This window comes from Anguilla anguilla, chromosome 8 (assembly GCF_013347855.1).
Source record: "Anguilla anguilla isolate fAngAng1 chromosome 8, fAngAng1.pri, whole genome shotgun sequence".
NCBI lineage: Eukaryota > Metazoa > Chordata > Actinopteri > Anguilliformes > Anguillidae > Anguilla > Anguilla anguilla.
Window position 1 is genome coordinate 36,135,481 of NC_049208.1, and position 27,617 is coordinate 36,163,097.

Sequence of the window (27,617 nt, forward strand, 5' to 3'; positions counted from 1 at the left end):
GCAATAATGAACGATATTAATTATTTCTAAACATACTCCCTTGTGAACTCAATGGCAGTTATGGTCATGAAATATTTATATGGAACACTTTATGGTGGGGAAGCTGAAACAGAAGTAAATCTGCAAATGTAGTTACCTTATTGATTGAAATATGAGTATTATGAATGTCCAAGGTTGCACATATTTCAGAGTCATGGGCGAAAAATGTGGATGTACTCTTCAAGTTTTAAAAAAATGACAGATTTATTATTATTATTATTATTATTATTAGCCTAACGGGAATATGTTTTGGCATGTCCAGGCCCACCACAGGTGAATCAGATTTATATAGTTTCGTTTTATTGCTGAAAAACCGAGCGTGCTTTCATGCAGTGAAGGCGCAAGTATCACGTCAGCATCAACTTTAACCATGTGCCTCGCTTTGTTTACACTTGTACGTGCCCTGCGCAGTGACGTCAGGGAGGACGGGAGGACCCCACCCCACATCGAGCTGCTTAGCAGCGTGTGGGGACAGGATCGCAGGAGGGAAGGGGAAGAATCTGCACTTGAACCGCGAGAGTGCAGTGAAATCAGAAATCAACATAAGGATGGAGGAAGCCGATCAAGGTAAATACATTATTATTGTCATGTAGATAGACTAACTATAAACAGAGCTGTTGTATATAAACATAAGAACAATACAAACTGTACTTTCTGTAAAAGTTAGCTAGTTTCCTTGCTTTGATCACGGATGAAATGTTGGACAACAAAAAATAGCCGTGCAGCTAGCTGAGTAGCTTGTCAGCTTGTAAGCTAAATAGTTGGCTAACGTGAGCTATTTTGTCCCTTTGTCTAGAAGTATAAAAATTCCATGCATAGCATGTTGTTAGTACAAGTACTATTCTACGAACACCTTGCTGCAGAGCACTTTAAATAACTTACAAGCTAGCTAGTTAGCCGTACGTGCAGCTAAAACAATTAAGGAAGTTTCATACTGCTGGTTGGGCGTGACAAATAATCACAGATATTGCAATTGACAAAGCTTGCTTGATTGTGCAACTAATGAGTGCTTAATCTCCTACATAAGCAAGAGTATCTTTAATATTCTTGTCCATTTAGAGAAACAAAAAATAAAATGATTAATACTGCATAATGAATGTAATTTTATTTTCTTTTTACGAATTATCAGCATAATATCATAATACCCAATAACAGTTTTTTTTTTTTTTTTTTTACCACGTAGTGGTACATTACAGCGTGATCAGTCTCACTTGTACAATCCACAGCAAGCTCATGTGAAACACGGCCAGGTTTTGTTGTATTTTGCAAACAAATTTGTTTTTCTGGTTGTTACAGTTATTCTAAGACTCCCAATTTTCTCAATCTATATTTCAGAGAAATGCTGTTTTAAATGACATTACATTACATTAAATGATTTCACCAGCCCTTACAGTGCCACAAGATCATATCAACAAAGCTGTTAATAGACTCAGAACTCATTTAAAAATGTATTGTTTGTTATTTAAGCACTGCCAGATTTTAATGAGTAAAATCGTTCTGAATACATCGTTATTAGAGCTGATATTTTCTCCTGGATGTTGCTTGCATGTTTAACCATGCATAATCCATAAACATCACCTTAAGACCCAAGTCCTGGCATTAATCTAATTGTCCAAAACTCTGATAATTTGTGTGGTGTGTATTAGTTTTATGTTTTGTGATGGCCAGTGTAGTCTTTGGTGTTTATGTTTCCGATGTCTGGGGTTCACATGAATAATTCATCAATCATATGAAGATAATTTGTTGAGATTTCCTGATCAGCAAGATGCACATGGAGATCTTAAAGTTATCTTCAAATCTGATCTGATCTTAACTGGGATTATTGTGTATTGTGGTTCTCCACAGGGATTCATTTTCTAACGGAGGTTGCAGAACAGAGCCATAAGACATTAGTAACTACACATTTGATGGTCTGGCCAGCATTATAGTTAGTGTTACAACATTTCTTTTGTTAAACTTTCTTTTGCAAGCTCTGTGTTCAGTCTGTAATTACCGGCAAGGTATTGAAGGCCATGTTTTCTTGTTGTGACCGATGCAATGGCTGGGCTGCATATAGACAGCTGTATTGATTTATTCGCTGCAGGTCTTTTCCTGAGCTGTTTTTGTGGTTTCGTGAAATGCTTTTTCTGTGTGTCTGAGGATATTTAGAACTCCGTCTCTCTGTTAATGCGGTTGTATGCAGGGTGCTTGGATGCCATGTGCACATTCATGCTGATTTGTGTTTTAATATTCGATCCCCGAAACCGGATGATAATCTTTATCGTCAGGAGGGCGATTCTGGCTGTAAATAAATGCAGATTAAGCAATAGCACCCTTGCAAACCATACCTTCCATCATAAGAGCAGTTTTAATCATGTAGTCACTGTTATTCATTTTCCCCATGTGTTTTTGTGCCTCGTGCCGATGCCGTGTGCAGTGTTCCTGTAAACTGGAGTCTGAGGTTACTCCCAGCAGCACAGCGGCCGTGCGCCTCCCGCTTTGGTTCGGGGCCGGGAGTTTTGGGCGTGGCCTTTGCCCCTCGCTTACCTGCGACGGCCTTGACGATCCTTAAGCAATCTTGGGTGTGAGAAAGGCGCTGTACAAACAGATGTTATTATTAACACTGGGATTCAGGTGGGCGCTTGTGATCCTGTCCTAGGAATTTGCCAAACAACTCCTACCCCCCCCCCCCCCCAAACCGTCCTACGCCCTGCTTGGTCTGCTGCTGGCCAGGATCCGTCACCTTGGCGACAGCCGCACGGCCTGGGGGCCTGCAGGTCTGCGAAAAGGCCCCTGTGTCAGCCGTGCCAATCGCGCCCGCCTGGCCCCGCCCGGTCTGCATTGCCCCGCCCCAGCCCCCGCGGGCTCCTCCCCCGCCCTCACGCGGCGCTGCCATCTGTCTGTCTCTGAGCTGGCAGACAGGGCAGCGCTGTGCCAGTCCAGCCGCGGCAGGCTCAGACGTTCCGCAGTCACCTTTCCATTTGTTCGTTCGTCTCCCCCCCCTTGCCCCCCCCCCCCCCCCCCCCCCCTCGCGGGTCTGTTCTCCTTTCGGCCACACGGTTTCTGTCACCGTGGACGCACCTTGCGGAAGGGGAAGAGAGGCTTCCTATTTTCCGTTCTCAGCTGCTTGTAAATAGCTCTGAGAATGAGGAATCTGAAGCCGCGGACATGTTAAAAGCGGGCGCTCCTCATCTTCTGCGGCTCAGTTTAACGCAGCGCCCTGTCGGTGTGGTGGCGCGTGCGAGCCTCCAGTCTCCGTCGGAGGGAGGGACGGCCCTCATTATAACAGGCTGCATTAACCGTGTGGTGCGGCTCCTCTTCGGTAACTCTGGCACTTAGCGATAAATTAGAAACCGAAGCCCGCGGAGTTATCGTTGCGCGTTTAAATGCAGGTGCTGTAGACCACTGAAGTACCTGTCTGGCTTTCCGCATGATGTCTTGAGCCGCGTCCGTCTCTCATTTCTCTTTCTTAAACCGTCGCACTGTCATGGCAACGGTTCCAGATACGCAGCGCGATGACAGAGCTACAGGTAACCGGCACGAGAAGGCGAACAACGAGGAGCGTTTCGCTGGGAGAGAAGTCATTGTGCGCAGACAGCGGGGGGAGGGGGATGCTCTGTTTCTAAACGGCGAGCCTCTGTCAGGGTGTTACCCAGGGAGCACGGCCTGGACTCCGGCTCTGATGCTTGCGGGGCTTCCTGACTCCTGTTTTTCGAGGTTGCTGAGTTCTAAGGGCGGTCATTAGCGAGCTGTGTTCAGTTCTCCGTCCTCCTCCTGTTAAATATCTCGCCCTCGGCACGTCACGCACGTTCCTGTCTGCACAGTTTGACAGCATGTGACTAGAGGCTGGGGAAACGTAGCTTTCAAGCCGGTTTTCATATCTCGAACGTGAAAACAGCATTGACAGGGCAACCCAGCGATGAACTCCCAAACATATTGTTAGCGCTGCTGGAGCTTCGGTGCATTTGAAAGGTGCCTGTCAACAGTCTGGAACTGAGCGGAGAAGTGTGTCGTCTCATTTACTGCTGGCATCAGTAGACATATTCGTCAACCTTCCTCCAAGTTCCGCCTCGTTGTTGAATATTTCCGAAGAGTGAGCACTTAGCATGTGGTTTAATGGTCTTTGTTTTTCTCGCTTAGCATGCACTCTTATCTGAAGCATTTTAAAATAGAATCTGAAATCCAATTTTCTTTGTCAATCTTGATTGTTGGCCCGTGCCCTCACTGTAGCATTGCTGTCAGTTTTGGAGGATGCAATCTAGCTTGCAAATACTGTACAATGCATGCAGCTTGGAGTGTTGCATAGTCATTGCAGCACGTGATTGTGCAAACTATGCGGCTGACACAGGCCAACTGTAGACACCCACACCCCCCGAGAAGTGGTTATTGTGCAGAGAAAACCCTCCCTGGGTAGCGTTAGGCCAATTATGCGTCACCTCATGGGTCTCTGGCCACAGGTATTTCCAGGAAAATAACTAGAATTCATCATATTAGCCATTTATACAGCTGAGGAGCCTCTTCCCAGATCGGCACTGTTGGAAGTGCCTTTTAGTTAGGAGCAGCGTTCAGTGCACTGTGAATTGGGAGAGGGAGCGCTGAAGTATTTGTCATAGTTGTCACACCTGTTATGAGTCTCGGGGCCCAGTCTCGATAACAGATGGGGGAGGGGACACATCGTCCTCATTTTGAAGTCTGTGGAAAGTTTTAACTGCAAGGCAAACTGGCCAGTGTTTGATTTAACACACAGATGCACAAGGTTATACACCGAGAATGCCTGGAGTCAAAGACTCTTAATCATTGTATTACTAGTTTTTGTTCGTGTGGTATGACTTTCTCTGTATCGACAGAATCTTTTTTAGTATATTGATGATACAATTTTTTTAAATTCCCCACAAATCTTTGTTTTCTCATTGTGTTAGTAGTCTCACTGTATGACTGCAGTCATGTTCTTTGTTAGTTTGTCATGATGTTTGCATGTGCACTGTAGAGCTGTATGTTAATTTTGCTGGAACACTTAATCCTTTAAGGTGTGAGATCACAAATAGTCTTTGGGATTAGAATGATCGTAACTAAACATTCTAATGCTGACGTAACAATCACGACTGGTAACTGAAAACAATGGAGTTCTAGAACACTGACTTAGAATTTTGGAGAAAAAACATTCCAAAACACATACTTTTCAAAGGGTTAAATAAACTGTGCAGCTGGTTCAAATAGACAACAGGTTTCCAATCGACCAGAGGAGGTGCTATTAGAACGCTCTGTGTGACACTGTGTCCAATTATGCATTTCCCAAGGGAGGTCTGGACTTTGCATTGGCTGTGTCAGGTTTCATTTCTGCAGGGAATCGCTGCATTGAGAGCTGGTGCTTTAGCTGGTTGTGCCACCCAGGAGCCAAGTCCAGTAGTTCTTCTTATCGGAGCGGTTTCACTGCATTTGTCTAATCTTAATAAAAACATTTTCCAGCAGTACATGGTGAAATATAACATTTTAATGCCTGTTCCTTAAATCTAAAAAATGTCATGTGTTTGCAAAGGAAAATGGATATCACCAATTGGATTTTATTGACTGGACTGCTAATGTGAGGTTATTGTGAAGAAGACATTCTCTTGTTTTTTTAACAGAGCGAAATTTTGCCTCTATAGCAGATTGTCTGTGTATGGGAAACACTGAACATTATGGCTCTGTAAGATGATCGGACCAGAACGTGTTCTTTCTGCTTCTGTAAGGGTGCAGCGGTGATGCTAGGCCTAGTGATTACCGTCTCCGTGAGGCGGGTTTCAAACTTTTGTTCATCAGATTTGATTGAAGCACAGCTGACCTCCATGGGACATGGCCCGGCCAATCATAAGCGGCTGTTCTTTTTCATGAGGAAGCAGCCGACGCAGCGGTGTTCTCTTGTGTTCCCTTTCCCTGTGAAACGCGGAAGACGCTCTGCGCCGTCCGCTGCGGTTCCCCGTCAGACAGACAAAAAGCTCTACGGTCTGTACCTCGGTCATGTGGGCGCGGGGGAATATATACGGGCTGCTTGAAGAAGTGGTGAACGGAAGCGCACGGCCGCACAGAAGATGAAACGCGGCCCCTGCGTGTTGAGTCGCTGGTTTGTGCAGGCGGTGCCGTGCGGTGCGCAGTACCGTCCTCTGATTGGATGTGGTCTGCTGGGTTACCGGTTCCTCTTTTCCTTAAGTGGCTTCCTCTTTGAGGAGGCCACTTAACTGCCTGCTTTTTTCGTGACTTGGCGAATCCGGGCTGCCTTCGAGGGGGGTGTCGCCGCTCGAGCTGTCCGTCAGGATGATTGGCGTTTGGCTCTGCTTTGCGTGTCCTCCCCTCATGCGGAGGCGGAGCTAGTGCTCTAATTTCCCTGGTTCTTGTCCAGAATGAGGCTACAGGTCTCTGGGAGCCTCGAGGCTGTGTGTGATTGTGGAATAAAATGCAGGCAAGAGTCAAGGCCAGCTAGCCGCAGACATTTTCTGCCTTGCAGTAGTGGGTGATTAAGGTGCTCCTTGAAACCAGGTCATATTAGTGCACCATTGTTTGCAGTGCACACCTTCAGCTTTCATTATGATAGATTCCTGTAAGTCTACGCCAGGAAAGCATGCCAGTGGGTTTCTAGGCCTTTCTTCTAGCCTCCGTCTCAGTTTCACCTGCTACCACTGGCACCGGAAACAGGGGAACCAAGAGGCCAGTGACCCCTCCTCTTTAGACTCTCTTAACTTAAAAAAATGTCACAGAGTCTCAGGCTTGTATTGATAATTCCTCTCTGTTGTAAGGCATGGTATAAGACATCTGATCATTTACTGTCTACTATAAGACATAGGCTAACATGCAGGAATTTACACTGATGGCCTGTTTACTTCTGAGCCCTTTAGTACCCAGTATAAACTGTATTTCTGCTCAGTATCCACACAAACACAGTTAGAGGACAAAGAACAAACGCCTACTCAAGAACAAAGAAAAATGAAAGGTAATTATTTACAACAAAGGTAACTGTTATTTATTATCTGCCACCTGAAAAAGTGTCCATTATGAATACTAAGGAGCTGCAGGCTTAATTTTAATATTAGTATCTGAGCCTGCTGCTGAGCTAGAGAGCTATTTTTGAAGCATCTACTGTAAGGGTGGAAAATATTGCTTGTAGAACAGGAAATATTTTTTAATGTGGGTAAGATCATGTTTTGAAAAGAGGCAATGGTGAGCGGGCTTGCTAGCTAACCATACCTAGCTAGCCTTTCTAAAAACATTTTCTTGTTAGCCAGCATTAGTTAACCTCTACAAAGTTAGATCCAAGTTAGATCAAGGTCCAAGGTCAAAATAGTTATAATAGCTGGCTATCGGGCGGGTAGTTATTATTAGAAACGCCTTCTGTAATCAGAGACCATCATATGTAGGCCCATTATTCTCTTTGCTATTGTGCATTATACATTTATGGTTCCAATACTCACTACTCACTCACAACTCAGTAATACCTCATCAGTCTCAGTTGTGTCGCTGGGTATTGATCATAATCACTGCAAATCATCCTCAGAGTTAAAAAAAGAACTCATTCTCACTGCTAATATGATAAGAGCACCACAATTGCTATAATTAGTCTAATCTCAGTTCAATTAGTTATCCTTTAGTAATAATTTTTTAAAAATGACAGCATGCTATTTAATGTAGGTCAGTACTGTCAGCTGATCCTACAGTCACATCCCTCATTCTCTAACTGGTGATATCATTTAGATAATGAGCCTAATTTCCACTTAGAGCTACAACTTGAGGCAGCCTATTTTGTGAGCGAGTTGAAATGCTAATTAAATGCTGTTGTTTCTCCCCTTGACATGAATCCAGTGTACTTTATTCTGTGGTGTCACATTCCAGCTCTTCAGTAAGAAAACTCTCTTACTGTCTGTTTAGAGCTTCCCCCCACCCCCCACCCCCCACCCCATTTCTGTAGCAGTTTTCTCTCTGTTAGAGGCTGGAAAACCTTGAACCAGAACAGACACCTGAAGATAATTAATTTATTAATGTTTTAATTCAGCAGAACTAAAAATAGGCTTACTAGCCCTTGAGTTCAAGCATGGCCTTCAAGTGGACCTTGCTAGTACTGTACAGTGCTGCCTTGGGTGAGATAAGCGTGCGATGTGGGTGTTTTCTGCTGTTTGCACCTCTGTTTGCATTCACAAGCAAGTGATATGGCTATTTTGCCTTCAAACACAATATTTAGCCTTTGGGCCATTCCAGTCGTGAGTAAACTCATGCTATGTAAAATAAGGAAGTTAAAGGCTTGGATAATAGTGTTCCTTAAAATGGATGACAGAGCTCATTATAGTTTGGCTGAATGTAGGCCCGATTCTGTTTTCAAGCATCCATTGTAGAGGCTGCATCTGTGCAATAGAAGGCCTACAGTTAGTGAACGGAGACACGAGGCGTTTATTTATATGAAAGGAGAAGACGCAGGCCCGTTGAACAGCGTGTTTATTTCGCCCTGTGGAACCGTTTCACTTAAATTAAACTACAGGTGCCCGAAACCTGTCTGCGCGTTGCCGTGGCGAAGCCCGGGCGTCGCTGTCACCTGTTGTTGTTCCGCGACTTCTCCCACTCAAAGCGGGGGCCGGTGTCATTTAACACCTGTGTGCTGGTTCAGTAAGTGGGCGTGGGCGTTTCCCTGTTTTAGCGCTGTGTCGAAGCGGTTGTTTGGTGTCGTCTTACAATGGTCTGCGTGCTAGTGGGGAAAAAACAGTTTTGGTTAATAAAAGCTGTGGTTAATAACATGCGCTATTGAAATGACTGGAGTTTGTTTTTCATGTGATTTTCCAGGATTGCGTTAATCATTACAAATTTCGTCCACGTCATAGAGCGCCTCCAGGTTTTTACTGCTGTTGAGATGGTGCTATATAGTGGCAGTTCCTAGAATTTTATTGCGCACTCTCTTTCAAGAATGATTTAAAAGAAATGCAACTCTGGTCCTTTACCCTGTAGTTATTATTTGACACGTCTGAATTGAGCTGTGCTTTTATTTAAAGCCTTAAGGGGGAAAAAGAGAGACTGAACGAGAATGAGAGAGTTCTGATGTACCGGTCACAGAGCATTTAGGCTAGTTAAAAATCCTTAGAAAGCGGTTTTTTGTCCGCCCGACCAGCACCAGCTATCTTCTCGTCAAACCACCACGTGGCATTTTAGACGCATTCCGTATTTTACAGGGTCACATGTGCGCTCAGACTAGCATCGGCAACAGAAGATTAAAGAGCTTTATTTTTCATTCCTTTTATGAAGCTGGATATTTTGAAAGAAGAGGATGTCTGTCGACATTTGGCTGTAGTCAAGATTCATCTCTGTAACTTAGCAACTCCACCAGCATTTCTGTCTTCAGTTCGTATTGTAAAACCACATTTTACAATCTACAAATAAAGTGCTTTTGGGCAGAAAAAAGAGATATCTTCAGTTTTAGTAAATAAGCAGTCTTTCCTTCAACTATGAAGGAGAAGGACCTTTACTAGAATACATAAACGCTGTTGACTTTAGACTTTCTTTGGACCAGGTCAGCATATCGTCGGAGACTGAAACAGCCGGTAACCACTGCCGAGTTTGCTGTCATCAGACCAGACTGGAGTGTGGGCCTGGATCTGTAACCATAAAATAATTTACTGCTGCTCCATGATTTTTAAAGCACCATTGTGTTGTCGCGAGGTTTCGAACAGAAAACCACAACCGGGCTGTTACAGAAAGCAGAAACGCCGCGTTGACCGATTCAGAGTTTCTGATTCATTTTGGAATGAGCCGGAGTGACGAGAGGGGAATCCCACGTGCTCGTCACCCAATCAGGAGACGGCTCCTGCGCGGCCCGCGTACAGGTCACACGGCATCCCCGCCTTTAATGGTGCGGAAAATGGCTGGAATTAGCCCTGTCCGGGGAGAAGAAACGGACGCGCGGAAATACGCTTTTAGCTTCTTCTTTTTCTCGTTGTTGACCCGAATCAAATTGGCCGTCATGTGGGAAGTCCTTGTGGAACTGTGTCCTTGCCTTCCGCCTAGTGGGTATTGTGCACGCGCTACTGATACTACAGATATATTAGGGCGCAAAATGCTCCATAGGGTCGTGCAGGCCAAGCATCAAAGTCTGCAACACTGGGCAACCTTGCAGATGCCTCATATGTTGACATGTGTGAACACAGGATTCCTGCTGTTCTTAGCCGTGAACGAACACAGGATTCATCATTTTCTTAACTGTGAACGAACACAGGGTTCATGCTGTTCTTAGATGTGAATGAACACAGGATTCATGCTGTTCTTAGCTGTGAACGAACACAGGGTTCCCGCTGTTCCTAGCCGTGAACGAACACAGGATTCCTGCTGTTTTTAGCTGTGAATACAGGATTCCTGCTATGCAAGTTTTGTTATATTGTAGCTCACACAAAGGACACTATTCCCAAGCTTGGAGACTGTTTCCATGTAGGTCAGAGCCTTCGCTTGTTAATAAATCACCAAAACGCGTGTCAGAATGTGCAGGCACATCAGTTTTCCTCCAACTGCGTTTTCGTTTTTTCTGACCCTGCACCTGTGCCCACTACAGAATGTGCCGTTAGCTTTCGCTCACCGTGTGCTCCTGAGCGCCCTGGTAACCCTGGGTAACACCAGGCCAAAGAGGAGGAGTTTCACTCTTTATTTTATTTGGCAGGCACTGTTCTCCTGGGTTACGTTCCATAGCTTTCACCACTTGAGTTTTCATCGCTTGTTTCTAATTATCTAGTCGTAAATATTCCTATCTATGACATTTAGGCAAAAACAAGGTCTCAAGGGAAAATACAATTTGGCATTACAGTCAGCCTGTCGTTCTGCCGTGTAAACATCTCATAAATATTTCTCCGGGTCGGAACGCGATTGGTGGAGAAACAGGCTGCGTTTGCTTTAATCGCTCGGGGCGGGTTTTAGCGCGGCGCGGAGAGAGCGGGCCCTCGGGAGCCGCGTGGGCGTTTGAGGCTCGCCGTCGTGCGCCAACGTTGGCGGCGTGCGCCAACATCGCGCAGGAGAGCGCCAACTTCGCGCAGGAGAGCGCCAACTTCGCGCAGGAGAGCGAAAGTTGAGGCCTCCCTGCGAACCTCAGGCTTCTTTTCGCCGGCGGTTGTCCCCAGGGAACGCGTCTTTCGGCGTCGTGTGAAGCAGCCCTCCTCCGAAACCGGCCGTAAATCACAAACGGGGGAACGTCGAGGCTAATCTCGTTAGCCCGGAGGTCTCGGACACGAGACAGCATTTAAAAAACACTGTAGCGAAGGTTTGGTTCGCTTTCCAGAGAACACAAAAATAATTTGTAGTTCTGTTTGAACTGTACAATATATAAGAAATGATAATAGCCAGATTAACAAACAATGGCTTTTCTGGGTAATATCTTAGGTTCATATTCACAGTTCATCGAAGGCTGATTTTACGGTACCCTGTCCAGTCGTTGTTGACGGGTTGAGTGGCAGCTTTGTCCTAGTGCCCTCCCAGATAAGGATAAAAAATTTTGAATGGCTAACTGCTATCTGTTTTTCCAGGGGCACAAGGATGGCTAAATAAATCCTTTTGATATTTAGCGGGTAATGAAATTTGTCTTTTTTAACCTCATGGTCATCCCCCCATTGCAGTCACAAGTAAACCCGGGTTAGTTCTCAGGTGTGTGAGCGCTGGTGTGATGGCCTGGTTACTGGCACACACAGCTCAGGCCTGGGGAGTTCCCTTTCCGCCATCTTCCCCAGGGGCCCGACTCGCCGACGGTCCCGCTCTGGGCGGGCGTCCCATGACACTCATTTGGGCCCCTATCATGTGACACGGTGCGCTGAGAATAATCCGCTGATTGATTAGACGCTGCGTTTTATTAACCGCTTTAATGCTCCTTTCTGACTGGGCTGTTGTTTGTGTCCTCCTGCCCTGGACTAAATCAGAGTCATGCTGTCTTAGTTTGGGATGGGGGGGGGGGGGGGCGCAGACCAAAGCTGCGGCCTGCTGTCGGAAATGAAGAGCGACCCCACCCCGGCCCGGCCCACCCCGGCCCACGCCCCCATGTGGAGCATTCTTGCTCGCGTTTCTTTCAGAAAGCCGAAATGTTCTGACATCAAAAGCTTTGTCTTCCTCGTTCCGAGAGGTCATAGTTCACTGGAATGGTAAGCAAGTGTCTGCGGACGGCTTGCTCAGCGGTGTGTGAAATTAGGCGGGTGCTCTCGAGCGCCTTCTCGGGGGCTCCGTGAATCACGCGGTGCGCTTTTCGGAAGAGGCTCGCTCTCCCGCCGCGGCGTTGTTCTTCTTTCTGAGCCGCGTCCTTGGTTGGTCGCGGGGGTAAGGCCTCGTCCGCTCGGGTTTTACCCGTCTCCGTGGTCGCCGAGGCGGAACGGTTCGGCCGAGCGGCGGTTTATAGGAGTGGCGTAGGGTAGCGCAGGGCTCTTTGAAGCTGTGGAGCTCTGTGCACGGTTTGGCTGTGGCCCAACGAAGGGGAGGTTTGGAAGTAAATATCCAGCTCCTGGAAACGTCTTGCACAGCAAACACGCATACTGCCAAGGTTCTGCTTTCAACGTCGGTGCGTGTGCGTGCCTGCATGCCTGTGTGTGTGTGGCTGCGTGCCTGTGTACCTGTGTGTCTGTGGGTGTGTGTGTGGGTGGGTGGGTGTGTGTGTGTTCGTGTGTGTGAGTGCCTGGCTGTGAGTGCCCGGTTATTTGTGTGTGTGTGTGTCCACATGTGTCTTTGTGTGCGTGTTGTTCCTGTGTGTTTCTGCCTGTGTGTCTTTCTGTGTGTGTGTACACGTGTATGTATTTGTATGTGTATGTGTATGTGTGTGTATGTGTGTGTGTGTGTGTGTATGTATGTGTATGTGTATGTGTGAGTGTGTGTGTGTGTACGTGTGTATATGTGTGTGTGTGTGTGTGTGTGTACGTGTGTATATGTGTGTGTGTGTGTGTGTTGTTCCTGTGTGTGTGTGTGTGTGTGTGTTGTTGTTCCTGTGTGTTTCTGCCTGTGTGTCTTTCTGTGTGTGTGTGTATGTGTGTGTGTGTGTGTGTGTACGTGTGTACGTGTGTATGTGTGTGTGTGTGTGTGTGTGTGTGTGTGTGTGTGTGATACCACTTAGGTAATTGCTGAATGGATACGGTCGTCTATAAAAGCAGAATGGCTGTGAGGCTGTGAGCTTGTGCCTTTCCTCTGTCCTTCATAAGCCATTCTATGAATCATCCTGTCAGGCTGAATCCTCCATTAAAGCGCGCTGTAAACCTGGATCAGTTTATTAGCTGCCCAGGTGGTCCTCCGGCGAAAAGCCCTGCCCTGTGTCCACAGAACCTTTGGAATGCGGGTTTTTAAATTCAGATCACGGCATAAGGACGCTTAAGTCATAAGGAAGGAATGTTCTCTGGGAGTAGAGGCGTGGGTTACGTGTGCCAGGCATTTGCAACACGTCAACAGCAAAATTGTACCCCAGACGAAAAAACAACTGGTTTATTCTCTGTGCTTTATGCACAGAGCCACAGGATACCTCCCCACAGAGATTTTTTCAGTTTTCCCACAACATTTTTTTGTTTGTTTTGTTTTTAATTGTTTGGGAATATTGCCAGATGTAATTCATTGTGCCATGATTATAGCTTATATTCATGCCATTATTTCATTTGGTTCGGTCTCGGAGAGCGTTTGATATCTGAACATTTGAAAATCGATTTGTGGCTCGTTCTAGCCAAATTCTAGTTTAAGGGCTGAGTGTCATGACCTTTAAACTCTGTGACCCTTGACCTGCAGAGCACACTGCTGTCAAATGCTCTTACAGCTTTCATAGGGAGCCTGTCGCCATTTCAACAGTGATTTATACGATGTCCGGCTTCAGTAAAGCTAGCGTAGCGTAGCGAGGTGTGCTTATTACGGCTAGCGTAGCTGCATGCGAAGGCTCCTCAGCGGGGTCACGTTGCGCTAATGAAGCGAGGCTAAAGCGTTGCGGGAACAGGAACTGCACTCAGGGCCAACGCTAAGTGGAATGCGCGCATGCACGCGCGGCGTGAAATTTAGCCCCACGAAATGTAGCCCCGCAGCGGCGCGCTGGGCGACGCCCGTCCCTGAGCCGCGCAGGGTTCATCCGTCGCCTCCAAACGCGGGCGGCCGCGGCGCCTCGCAGATTAGCGCTTTAATCTGGGATACGGCGGATTACGCTTCTCCCCTCGTGGGGCTGGCGGGGGGGGGGGGGGGGGGGGGGGGTCACGTGACCGCGAGGCAAACGGCTCCGCGTTTACCTCCGATGACGAGATACGGGAAACGAAGCCCAGAATGGGAGGTTCTCAGCACACCCACGCACCCAGGCACGCAAGCACGCACGAACGCGCGTTCGCTCCGTGACACCTTTTGAAAGCCGCCGTTTGCCGAGCCGTCCCCTGGCCGTCCCTGCCGACCCGCGGGATTACCGCGAAGCCCCGGGGGGGGGGAGGGGCTCTGACTAAGCGATCGCCCCGCGGGGGAAGGTAACTCATTAACGCTCCGCCAGCCTCGGACGACACGTCACGCCGGATCCTCCGCTGCCGGCAGGAGGGGGGCGGGCGGCGGCGCGGTCACACGATCACCGGCGACACCGAGCCGAGGGACAGCGAGCGGGCGAGCGAGCTGAGAGAGAGAGAGAGGGAGAAAGGGAGAGGAGGACAGGAGGAAATAGAGGCTGAAATTAGAGAGTGAAATAGAGATAGAGAGAGAGGGAGAGAAAGCGAAAGAGAGAGCGTGAACGGCACAGAGGAGCGGCTCGCACCGGATCGCGTGCAGGCGGTTGTCCGGGGAGGGAACAGGCACACGCTCGCACGCTCGCTTGCACGCACGGCGGGATGGACCCTGCGGAGGACTACAAGTCGCCATTCAATTTTGAGCAGGGCGTGAACGCCAGTTACCTGTACCTGTCTCCCACTGACAGCGTCACACCCCCCGGCTCCCCAGGAGCGCCGGTGAGAGGTAACAGCCTGTGTGTTTGTGTTTTTGTGGGTGTTTGTGTTTCTGTTTGTGTGTGTGTGTGTGTGTGTGTGTGTGTGTGTGTGTGTGTGTGTTTGTGTTTGTGTTTGTGTGTGTTCGTGTGTGTTTGTGTTTGTGTTTTTGTGGGTGTTTGTATTTCTGTTTCTGTTTGTGTGTTTGTTTGTGTTTCTGTTTGTGTTTTTGTGTGTGTTTATGTTTCTGTTTGTGTTTTGTATGTGCATGTGTTTGTGTTTTTGTGTGTGTTTGTGTTTCTGTTTGTGTTTGTGTTTTGTGTGTGCGTGTGTGTTTGTTCGTGTTTTGTGTGTGTGTGTGTTTGCGTTTTTGCGTGTGGGTGTGTATGTTTACCTGTGTTTGTGTACGTGTGTGTTCCTCTCACTACTCACTACCAAACTGAAAGCACAGGTATTAAGAGCAACTACTAAACAAGTAGTATTATAATCCATGGTTACCTAATCACTTACCTTAAGAAGAACATAATACAATCCTTCTTCTGGATTAAGCCAGGTTTATATTCATATTTCACAGGAGTTTACATGTTGATAATTGGGCTGTATGATATGGACAAAATACCATATTGAACTTGTTCTACGATGTTGTGGTTGAGGTGTGACTTAAAAAAAACTACATTTGAACACTTCCCATTTCCTTCTAATGTGATTGAAAACACACCCAGTAGGCCTGCCTATAGGTAAGTCATAGGACCGGGTATACTTGTATTACACTTACCGAATGCAATGATGAATTGAAACAAATTATTTCCAACATTATTTTGGTGGACTGATTGGACTATTTAAACCAATTCTTAGACCTGAACAATGCAGCTGTCATTATCTGGAATATGCATAATTCACTGGAGGTAAAGCTTTAAATAATTCAAAAGCTTTTTTCCACCGAATTGTAATAAATGAACATAATTTCTGACGATGAGGAGAGAGCATAAAAAAGAGTTATAAATAAGAGACAGTGCCAAAAAAAGTTCTGCTTCAGTTGTATGCCAGTATTTTGGCCTCAGGGTTTGATTACACCAGCCATGTGCAAGTTCAAACATGGCCGAGTTATAACATAAGTTGTTTGCGACACCATCCAAAATGGTTGTAATCTGTATTCTAGGAATGTCTACGTATTTACACCTGACTCTGGCAAACCCTTCTAGTTCAAATACAAACGTAGCTAATGCGAGTGACGTTAGAATAGCGAAGTCATCGCTATCGTTTACGTTCACATTCCATGCTTCAACAGCACTCTGATTGAATGACAAACCTAGTCTCCAATATGTTACCTGCCCTGGTCTGTCTAGTCAAGGCGGGTGCTTCTGATTGGTCAGCATCTTCAGTGCATGCGGAGTGCGTGACTGCGGTCAGGTGCACCTCCATTAGCCAGGCCGTTTTCTTCTCTTCTCCATTTGTTGTTTTTGTGTTAAAATGGCAAAATTGCGAGACATTCTCTGATCTTGAAATTGTGTGTAAATTTGAAATACTTGTATAGCTCTCTGTCAAAAATCTGTCAAAGTTGTAATGTGACAAAAGAGTGTTAATTGTGTGGCATGTTGATGAATTTCAAGGTTATATTACATTTGGGTATTAAACAGTTGTTAAATTGGTTCATTTATATTCTTGTCATATCTGAGGGTTTGCATTAGGAAGGCCTGCAGAGTGCAGGAGATGTTTTTGTGATATTTTCATATCTTAGCATCAAAGCTATTTTTCCTGCTTTAGAAACCAGCCAGTCAGTATGGAGCCGAGATCAGCACAGAGGCCTCTGGTCCAGTCCATTGATCTCAGTTTTACGACATGATGATTTTATGATGATGCAGTAACTGATTTATTGGGGAAACACAAACATCCATCTTTAAATCACTTATTGGGTTTTTGATTTGATTCCACAGCTGTGCATTGTGGGTTTTAGCTTTGCGGTCGCTACGCCATAGCAGCGTGCTGAGGTCGGTTATCCTGGGTGATCCAGTTGAAGGCCAGCCAGAGTCCTTTGTCTGCTCCTGGCTAAAAATGGTCTGGAAGGCTCTCCCATTCATGAAAAGATGTCTGAAAGCGAACCTTAATGCTAATTACTCAGTAAAATGAGTGCTTGGTGCTCTTCAGTGCGCTCTGAGCTCACGTTGGGTTCAGACTGTGCTGTTTAATTTCTGCCAAGAATCAGATGGATCAGGAGATGGAGTTCTGATCACTTATCCAGTAGAGCCATACCTTGGCATGCTGACTCACAGCCCAGCCTCATTTCCCCAGTTAATGATTGGAGGCATGTGGTGTGATCCAGTTGGAAACAACGATTGTGTGCTGTTTTTCCGATCGATCGCCTGTTCCTCAGCCAATCGCCGTCTTCCGATGGAAATTCTGGGTGTTGTAGTTTACGGCGGCAGACCCATGACCTCATGCTGGCGTATGAGGAAAGGTGGAGTCGTGGCTAGCACGTTCAGGAGACCAAATGTAAATACACCCAAGCCACACCGCGCCCTGATTATGTTTTTTTTCTTCCACTTGTTCACCCCCCCGGGCTTGCTCAGATGCATGGTGTGGTCGTTGCAGGTACAGGTCTGCTCTGCAGTGACTTTTATTTTGGAAACAAACAGGCTACGGTCCAGATGCCTGCTGTCCTCTCTGACCGGGTGTCGATTGTGTGTTGCAGGTACACCCAGACCAGACTCCATTCCGGAGGTGGGAGAGGACGCTGGGGCCGCCGTCGGGGTGTCGCCCACGGCCCTGACGCAAGAAGAGCAGGAGGAACTGCGCAACGAGCTAGCTAAGGTGAGTCGGCCTGGGCGGGGGTGTGGCTAAGGTGAGTCAGCCTGGGCGGGGGTGTGGCTAAGGTGAGTCAGCCTGGGCGGGGGTGTGGCTAATGTGAAACTGATTTACAAGTACAGCTACAGTGAGACTAAAGTGAGAGTCTTCATTTGTACGTGGCACACTCGACGCCAAGTTTATTAGTGTGATTTTAGCGCGGCTCTTAAGTTGTCTGTGTGGCATATTGAGGCTCCTGAGTATGAAAGGAACTCACAACATGGTGTGAAATGTGTCTGCCTCGCAGGTGGAGGATGAGATCCAGACTCTCTCTCAGGTCCTGGCAGCGAAGGAGAAGCACGTGGCGGAAATCAAGAGGAAGCTGGGGCTGTCTCCGCTCAACGAGTTCAAGCAAAACATCTCCAAGAGCTGGCAGGAGGTCACCACGTCCGTCGTGTACGTGCCTCCCCGCGGACACGCCCCTGATCCCGCAGCCAATGGGCACGCGCCTGTCCTCTGCTCAAAGAGCGCTCGGGTTCAGCTCCCCATCTTAGGCCATTTTCATCTGAGCTCCCGCCAGACGGGAGGAAACAGGAAATGGAGGCATTCCTCGCAGAAACCTGGCTTTTGTGTGGAATCCGCTGCCTCGTGGCAGAAATGCATGATGGTATTTCACCCTGAGCGTCAGCAGCTTACAGGAAAGGCACGCGTGGGGTTGAGCTGAACTCAAATTGAGCAGGAGGTGTTTACCAGCGCTTCTCTGCTGCTGGAATCAAAATGGCGGATAGGTTAAAGCAGGGTAATGGACCTGCGGTGCAGAAGGTGCTGTTTGCTCTGACTCTGGCTTCCTGGTTTTGGAGCGCTGCCCGAGAGCTCCTAATCACACAGTTTAATCCTGGTGAGATACAGCCCCAGAGGTGAGGCTGCACGGACACGCCCTGTGTCTGTAACAAAGCCTTCCTTCATTAATGCCAGCTGCACTGTGCTGCCTTCAGACGCTGATGCTAGGGAGAGCCACCCCGAGAGATCACACACAGCGATAACACACAGCGGTTACACACAGCGATAACACACAGAGATCACACACAGTGATAACACACAGCGGTTACACACAGCGGTTACACACAGCGATCACACACAGAGATCACACACAGCGATAACACACAGCGGTTACACACAACGATAACACACAGAGATCACACACAGCGATAACACACAACGGTTACACACAGCGATCACACACAGCGATTACACACAGCGGTTACACACAGCGATAACACACAGCGGTTACACACAGCGATAACACACAGCGGTTACACACAGCAGTCGCCCTTGAAGCGTTCATCTGCCGGGGTGTGGGTTTGAGCGGCGACCGCACCGGTGCGGTGGTCCCTGTTGCATTTGAGCGCGTCTGCGTGTAGCATTGCAGCAGTCCTTCTCACGCGGGGGCGGTCGAGGCAGCGAACGCAGCGCGGTGTTAGCGCTCGGGCTAACGGCTCCTCTCTCCCCCGCAGCTACAGGAGGACCTCGGAGACCCTGAGCCAGGCGGGGCAGAAGGCCTCGGCCGCCTTCACCACCGTGGGCTCGGCCATCAGCCGCAAGCTGGAGGACGTCAGGTGAGTCCGCGCGCGCACCCCCTCTGTCCTGTACCCTCGTCCCAGTACCGACCGGTCACACACACAACAGGAGTGCTCCTTAACCCCCCGTACTGACTTACTGCATGTTCCAATGGCCAGGGCACCACTGCAGTGTAGAGCTCAGTAGGCCAGTTTGCTGGAAGTGCGGGCAGGCCCCTTTGATTTGCTGCCGTACTGCAGTGTCCGCTGGCCCCCTGGCTGCCCTTTTAGCTTTTCTAGCGCTCTAGTCAGGACGTGGGAACGTTCGCACACTTGGGTGCCACAGCTACGGTGCACCAATAGCAGCGTGGCCTCTGACATGCACTTCCTGCTTTCGTGGTGGGACTGCAGAGGACCCGCAGTCAGGTGACACGGTGCAGTCTTGACACACGTGAGACATCATGAGGGTTTCCTGCTCCCTTTTGCTTACTCATACAGAGCCCCGTCAGTTAAATGCATTGTGGTGGCCAGGGACACAAGAGAGGTTCTTTCCAAGAACAATGTGTTCTTTGACATTGAGATGAAGCCTTCATTAATCAATTGAAGAGTAGGTTTTTTGGAAGTTTTCTTTTTCATAATTCTGTCAGTGTTCTAGAACTCCATTTGGTTTCCTGTAGTGATTGTTACATCAGCATTAGAATGTTCAGTTAACAACATTCTAATCACATACTTGTGATCTCACACTTGAACCCTTTCAAGAGTAGGTTTTTTGGAATGTTCTTCAAAATTCTAAATCGGTGTTCTAGAACTCCATTGCTTTCAGTTACCAGCAGTGATTGTTACATCAGCGTTAGGATATTCCGTTAAGGACATTCTCACACCTAAAAGGGCAGGGTTAAAAAAAACAAAACAATGCAGTGCTGTGACACGCGGAACGGCGTACGCGCGAGGCCGTGCAGCCGGTGTGTGCGGGGAGGTTAACAGCCCGTCTGAGTGGGCCGGCGGCCGGAGGGATGTACGAGAGCGCGAGCTGTTTCAGACGAAGCCATTACGGAACGCCGTGACTCATCCCTGCCGAGCGCCGCCGCGTCGTATAGCTGCCACGCCGAGCGCGATTCATCTCTCTCCATTTTCCCTTTAACGCTCCCCGACGGCTCTCTCCGCAGATTACAGAGCCTTTCCAATTCCTTTAGGTAAGGCGGTCGCAGGGGGCTAGCGTCCGCTAGCGCCTCAGGACCCGAAGCCTCGGTGTCGTTCGTTGTCCGCGCTGCGGTCTCATTGGCTCTGCTTTGCTCTTATAAGTCATGTCTGTTATTCATTCAGCCTGGGTGTCTGCTTCGGGTGGCCTGCCTGTGTGCCCGTTTTATTTGCAGCATTCGTGAGACTGTTTCTCCTTCGCTCGAGGCCTTTGCTCGCCGGCCTTCATCTGAGCATGCTCTGTGTTCGTGCTGTGTTTGCGGTGTCGGGGTGTGTTTTTAAGGTCGTACGTGTGCTTCTGGGTTTGAATGTCTCGTCGCGTGACATTTTGGTGTGCATTCGTGTAAAACCGACCCTGCAGTTATCCAGTCGATCACAACGGTGGTGCGTATGAAAATATTTCCCTCTATCTGAGGTTCGGTTCATGTCCTGAATGTCAGCTGTGTGCCAAACGGGACATTGAAAGTGATATTCGCTGTACGAGGCCAGATGGTGTCGAATGAACACTGCGGGTATTTTACAAGATATCTTTCTGTCAGCAAGGATTATCAGTTGCTAATAGCACCACATTCTTTGACAGTAAAATGTCCAAGGGGTGATTTTGTTTAGCCAACGCAGTAAGCATCCTGGCTCTTAATGTTTTATTTACCACACAAAGTAGATAGGAGACATTGACCAAAGCCAGACTTTGACTCTCTTTTTGCCTTCCATTCACAATTAATTAGAGCAGCGGTGCAGGCAGAATAAGGCCCGGCTTTGTGATGCGGGTGAACAGAGCGCATTGTGTACAGAGCGCTCGTTTCCCACCGTCACCGTTAGCTCAGGACTTCCTCCTGCTGACACCGGGGAGGCGCACGGAGGCGCATGGAGGCCCGAGCCCTCCGCAGCCATCTGCTCTCCCGGCTCCTGCCTCCTCCCATTTTAAACCCACGTCCTCCTTCCTCCTGCTGCCGGATTTACTGTGCTGTTCCTTATCAGCGAGACGAGGTTTTTTTTTAATCAATTCCCAGTTCACAAACCCCTCTTTCATCCCTTTTCATTTTATTTAGTTTGGAAAGAAAAAAAACCTTAAAAGAATGTGTACTGTGTCAAATAGCGATGGCAGAAAGCAACCCCTTTATTGACCGGAACTGTATAAATTTGGCACACAGAGAAAAAAAGACATTCAGTGTTGAACCAACTCTGATAGAGAGCAGTTGATACCTAATTGACTGGTAAACAGTATTAGAGTTGAATTAACTCTGTTAGAGTTTATTTAATATAGGGCATGCTTGCGGTGTGTACATGGTTGAACACGGAGTGAGGGAAGGACGAAGAGTGAAGTGCTCGGTGTGGATAAAGAGCCGCTTTGGTCTTTCTCCCTCTTCACTGTCTTTCCGGTGTGTTCTCTCTGCCTTGACTAACCCTTTCCTTTCCTTTACTGCTGTCGGATAGCATACACTCCATACAGCACTCTATTAGCATGCCTGCTATGAGGTAAGAGACTGCACACGCACCTGTGTGCGTGCACGCGCACACACACACACACACACACACACACACACACAAGAATTTATTGCTATACTTGTGAGGACTTCCCATTGACTACATTAATTCCATAACCTCTAACCCTAACCCTAACCCTAACCCCAACCACTACATGCCTAACCTTAACCATAACCTTAACCTAATTGTAACTCTAGGCCTAACCCTAAGTCCTAACCCTAAAACAGCCGCTTGAACTTGTGGGGACCAGCAAAACATCCCCACCTTGCGTAATTTTCCTCATCTTTCTATCCTTGTGGGGACATTTGGTTCTCACAAAGATAGCAATACGTGTCCACACACACAAACGCAAACACACACACAAACACATACAAACACATACACACAGCTGCTAATCCCTGCTAGCCCCGCCCAGCCCCTCCCCTATGGTAGCGCTGTGCTTTGTTGACTGGTGGGCGGAATCCCGTGCGCACGCTTGTGTCAGGGAAGGCAGGGCTGGTGCCGGGTAGGAGGGCCGGAGCCGACCGGTTTCTGCCCGGCCAGGCGGCTGAAGCCACACGGCTCATCTCTTGCGTCATTGGCCGTTAGACCGGGCTCAGTGGTGACGCGCACCAATCGTTTGGCTGGGAGCGAGAGCGACAGGGCCCAGGAGCCCTACGGAGCAGGGGGAGTATGTGCTTCTGCTATTTTAGCACTCCTCACAGCCCAGTATGTGTAGCTCTGCCAAAACAGGTTTTGGCAGTTGGCCCTTCCCTGATTAAAATGACTCTAATCTCGGACCAGCCTTTCAGAGGAGATGCATGTAATAAGATAAAAAATGAGAACCTACTCCTTCCCTACATGTACCTGTTACTTCCTGTGACTTTTTAACAGTTTCTGTCATTTTAGATGCAATTAGCCTAGCTTAGGTGATAATCTATTTAGGAAAAGCATCATCTCTCTGTACGTTAGAGATCGAAACGCAAGGCCATCACTCATGTTTGTGTTATCGTTTCTTCTGCCTCAGTACTTCTGTCCTGTGCCCTCTGACCTATTGCCTGAAACACTTTTTTAAACCAAGGAAGACAAACGTTCACAGACTCGTTCTGTAATACCGTATTGCTTCAGATGCAGTAACATTGCGTGAATGCTGCTTGGGTACATGATGCATTGTAAAAATGAATGTGTTTATATCCTGCTCTCAGTTATCGGTTTGTTTGGACTCGCGTTCGTTCGGTCAGAACCGTCGCTAAGCTTTCGTTTGCTTTGCAGGAACACTCCCACATTCAAGTCCTTCGAAGGGAGGGTGGATACTTTAAAGGTGAGTTTCTGAGGTGGCGCTCAGTTAAATTTGCTCTCCGTGACCGTCACTGAGATCACTGGTTATTGTCGTTTGTTAGCGCTGTGCCACGAACGTCTTCACCGGGCGGTCATGTGTTTGACGTGCACGTTCCTCACAATTATCAGAATAATTGACGGCAGTTTTAACTGGAAATGATATGCTGTATCCATTTATTCAGCTGGATATGTACTGAGACAATTCAGGTTAAGTACCTTGCTCAAGGGTACAACGTGTCCTACCCAGGAATCGAACCTACGACCTTTCGGCTACAAGCCCAGTTCCTTACCCACTGTACTACACTGCCACAACTTACCGTGTGGTCCAGCTGGAAATGTGAGCGGTATGGCTTAGATTTGTGTGTTTCTGCGGTACTCTGTTCTCTCTGAATCCTAATCGCCGTTCCTCGCTGCAGACCAAGATCAGCCCCGCGGAGTCGACCGGAGATTTCGGCGAGGTTCTGAACTCCACGGCCAGCGCCACCCCGGCAGAGGCCGCGCCCGAAGTGACCCCGGCAGACAGCGAGGAGCCCCACTGATGGGCCCCCCCCCTCCCTGGGGCTCCCCTCTCGCCCCGCCCCCTCCTCCTCCCTAGTATTTGGCCCCCCCAACCACAAAAAAACCAAAGGCAAAGAACAGAATAAGTCTGTACTCGTGCACCAGGTTCTCATTCGTGTCCCCATTTAACATTTTTTTTATGTTACATGAGTCTCTGAACAGATGGTCAGGGCACATTGACATCTATTTGTGCTCACATGGTAATTACTTTAATCGGTTAGGAAAAGGCACATATTGACGAGGCACGCAACACACAGGAGTTAATGTTCAGCAAGGCCGAGAAGCAAAAAGCCTCGGCTGAAGAAGCTAATGTCCACCTCATGCGGGTTTGGGGGGGCGGGGGGCAGGGGGCAGGTAGTGGTTCAGTTCATAATTTTTGGTCCATTTAGCTTTTTTTTCTGCATTTAAAAAATATATAATCGGTTGAATAATTAGTCTGGGTGAGAACAGTTCAGGCAGTCTTACACACTGAAACAGTAGACACTACTCATATTCTCTATTCTCTGTCTTTTCCGTTATTTAAGTCTGACCCAGGGCACCTTAGGTTTTACATACCCGCTTATGACGCTGTGTATTCGCACAAGGACTTTGGGTTAAATGCTTTGTTTGAGGGCTTAGCAGCTGCTTCCCAACAGAACCTGCAACCTCCTGGTTTTGAGCCCAATTTTTTGGCGCACCGCACAGCCACCCTCCTCACACTATGAGAGTGGGGGTTCACCAGTTAGTACTCATGCATAGGTCATTCTCGTCCTTATGTGTGATCATTTCGCTACTAGCCATTTTCTCCTTGACATTAGCCTTTGGCCGATTAAATATACTGGAGAAGCTGATTAATCTTCTTAGGAACTTGTTACATCATAATGTAGTAGCTACTGTCACTTTATTTTTTTGTCCTGCTTGTCTGAAATTGAGTAATATCGCTAAATGTTTTGAATAATATTGTTACTCTCGCCTTTCTCACGCCTGAAAAGTTCACTTAGTTTTTAAGATAATATATATGTAGAAAACATGCGGAAAATGGTTTATTATTTGATATCTGAAGACCAATTCTGCCCTCTTTCTGTGTTCTAGTCTGTACATAACACTGTGGTTTAGCTATAAAAACGTACGCTGAGATAGACTATATGAGGCAACGAGTGCCATTGGGTGCTGTTATGGCAACATACTCACCCTTATCAACAAAGATAGCCAGTAGAGATGTTTGCAATCCCCTGGAGTCACACTTTCAGGCGAAAACTTGAATGGGTTCAGTTCAGAGCTAAAGCTGCAGTACTATTGCTGCAGTACATGTTACAGATGCTTTGGTTCACCTGTCCAGAGGTTATCCATCTCTAAGCCAACTCCAGTTTTTTGGAAGGTCAAGTCTGCTGAGCATGCAGATTGTAGCATGCTGCTTACAGTTGGATGCACTTCTTGTAAAGCTGTCACTTTGAGGAGGTCAAGGTACTTGACCAGATTGTTCCAGGGCCCTGTACGATTGGACGAACTTCTTTAACAACGTTACATTTACCAAATAAACCTGATTCAAGACATTCGGGTGACAGTGTTGGTCCTGTGTAGCAAAGCTTGCTGTGCCCCCAGTCAGTATCGGGGTTGTAATTGAAATGCTGATATTCCTCATTTAAGGACGCCATCTTCTTTCTGTTTGTAATATTTCTGTTGACAGCCATATGAATGCCACAATCCTGAGTGAGCCACATCATTTTTCTCTGAATTTATTTCTTTCCAGTCATTTCCATTCCTTCTATCCTGTCACTTTAGGTATTTCACTTTGACGCTGGATGTGATGATTTAGTAGAAGAATTTATTATTATGAGAATGTATTATGGCTAGTATAATTCTTGTCGAGGGAGGCTGGCACGCGCGTTCGTGTACAGCTGAATCGGGTTAACCGCCTCTCTTGGGAAAATCCGCATTGGAGATTGTTATGTTAGGTTTTAGGGTAACTGAGCCAAAGCATATTTATCTACTGTGCCAATCATGAGATCTACTACCAATTTAAATACGTTTATAGTCAGCGGACAGTCATTGTTTTATTTGTGTAGGGGTATTAAGTGAAATATATTTAATATATTTCATGGTTTATAGCGTATTGTACTCTGTCCACCTCTATACCTGTAATTCTAATACTGAATGATGAATGCTCGCAATTTCTAACAGCAAAAGGCCGATGGAACTGGGGATCCTTTTAGAGATATAGTGGAGATGATATGTATGAATGTAGTCTATAAATGATTGTTAATACACTAATCGGCTATAAAGGGCTGTGGCTGAGATTGTTTTTTTGTTGTTGTTGAAGATTCTACTTTCAGAAGGGTGCCTGCGTGTCTTCAATTCACTTTGCTCTTTATGGTCACAGATTGGACATGGCATTTCTTTCTTTAACTTAATTACGTTAACCGAATTAAATTTAGGGGTCACGTTCCAGTTTAGGGTAATATGGACGACAGTTAAGCGAGGCTGTTGTGCAACCATGATTCCAGATTGATTCAGACATTTTGTGGAAGTGTTGAAGTAGATACTTTGTGTCAGGCGTTTGAGAGCCAGCTTACTGATCCATGTTGAGTTTTCCCCGTGTGGGATTGCAGTAGCCTTGGTAGTGTTTACACATCTCGTGCGTGATCGCAGTCTTCTGCCATCAGTTTCCCCACCTGACAGCTGTCAGTCCTGCTGGGTGTCACTCACACGTTCTGCACACTCGACTCCGTGGAGACCGGTGAAATTCAGCCATCTTATAAAGAAAGCAAAAATTAAAGAGAAAAATAAACAATGCTGTTGTCCTGCTGAGGTTTGGAGCTTGCAAAAAAAAAAGGTGAACGCGTAAGTTAACAGTAAAACTTTATTTGCTGGTGTGAGTTTAAGTAGGCTGTACCACAAGGCCTAAAGCTTTAGCAAACAAATGCAAATGTATCTTTGATTGCAGTCCATTGTGGCATTACCAGTTTCCCTTTCTCCGGAGAGTAGGCAACTTTGTCCCACTTTGAATGGAAGCAGAGCTTTCTGTTCTCATAATGGCAGTGTGTGAACACGTCTCACGTGGAAATGTCCTGCGTACATTCCAGTAGTACACACGCATTCCCGTTTGCCACTTTATTGACTAGGAAACCTGGAGCTGCAAATGAAGCCAGCATTAAGTGAATGACAGCTGCATGTTGTCAGTGTTTTCCAGGAGTGATATTGCTGCTCTGTTGCTTTCTGTGCTCTGTGTAGTACATGATGCTGTGTGGCCACTACTACCAGTAATGGTGGACAGGGTCGCCTGATTTGACATCTTGTAACCACATTTGGTGATTGTAAAATGAATGCCTGTTTAATTTTTCCCCCCCTTTATTTACCGTTTGCTGAAAAATCAACACCTAGGCTGTATCCAAGAGGGTCATAATACATTGCCAGCACGACCTTATTTGGTTCTATGTCAAATGCTAAATAAAACATAATAAAAGCACAAAAACTGCCTTGAGCCTTTCACTCCACTTTTGTTGTGAACAGACAAAAGGTAACCAAGATGGCCTTGGTTGCTGTTGACATTGTAGCATGTAGTACCGTGCAGGGACACAAGAGGGCGATAGACAACAAAAGCCTCCAGTCTCAAGCACAGAAACTTAATTACTGGGATGGATTTGATCATGATCTCCTGTTGTGGTTACTGATGAGGAACAACTGAAGATGGGAGTGGCTGTGTTCAACAGAAACGAAGACGGGCAAAACCACACTGATAAAAGCATGTCTTTTGGGTCAGGTGCTGCCAGTGCATGTGTTCAGTAACGGTGCCAGGTCCTGGTCCTGCTGTTCAGTGGTATGGAGGTGTTTCAGGTGGAGA

General features: G+C 47.2%; 1 protein-coding gene across 7 annotated transcripts; it reads left to right on the top strand.

Annotated features, from left to right (window-relative positions):
• The first annotated feature begins 451 nt into the window (after positions 1 to 451).
• Positions 452 to 27,252, top strand: tpd52 (tumor protein D52). Of its 7 annotated transcripts, none has more exons than XM_035428005.1 (8): positions 452 to 606; positions 17,593 to 17,711; positions 17,992 to 18,140; positions 19,199 to 19,300; positions 20,407 to 20,433; positions 21,872 to 21,913; positions 23,174 to 23,222; positions 23,656 to 27,252. In XM_035428005.1, the coding sequence occupies exons 1-8, from the start codon at positions 588 to 590 to the stop codon at positions 23,776 to 23,778; spliced, it is 630 nt and encodes a 209-aa protein (XP_035283896.1). In that variant the 5' UTR covers positions 452 to 587; the 3' UTR covers positions 23,779 to 27,252. The 7 variants fall into 7 exon arrangements, with proteins under 7 accessions (XP_035283896.1, XP_035283898.1, XP_035283901.1 ...); XM_035428008.1 differs by lacking the exon at positions 452 to 606 and adding an exon at positions 14,282 to 14,934; XM_035428007.1 differs by lacking the exon at positions 20,407 to 20,433.
• The last annotated feature ends 365 nt before the right edge of the window (positions 27,253 to 27,617 follow it).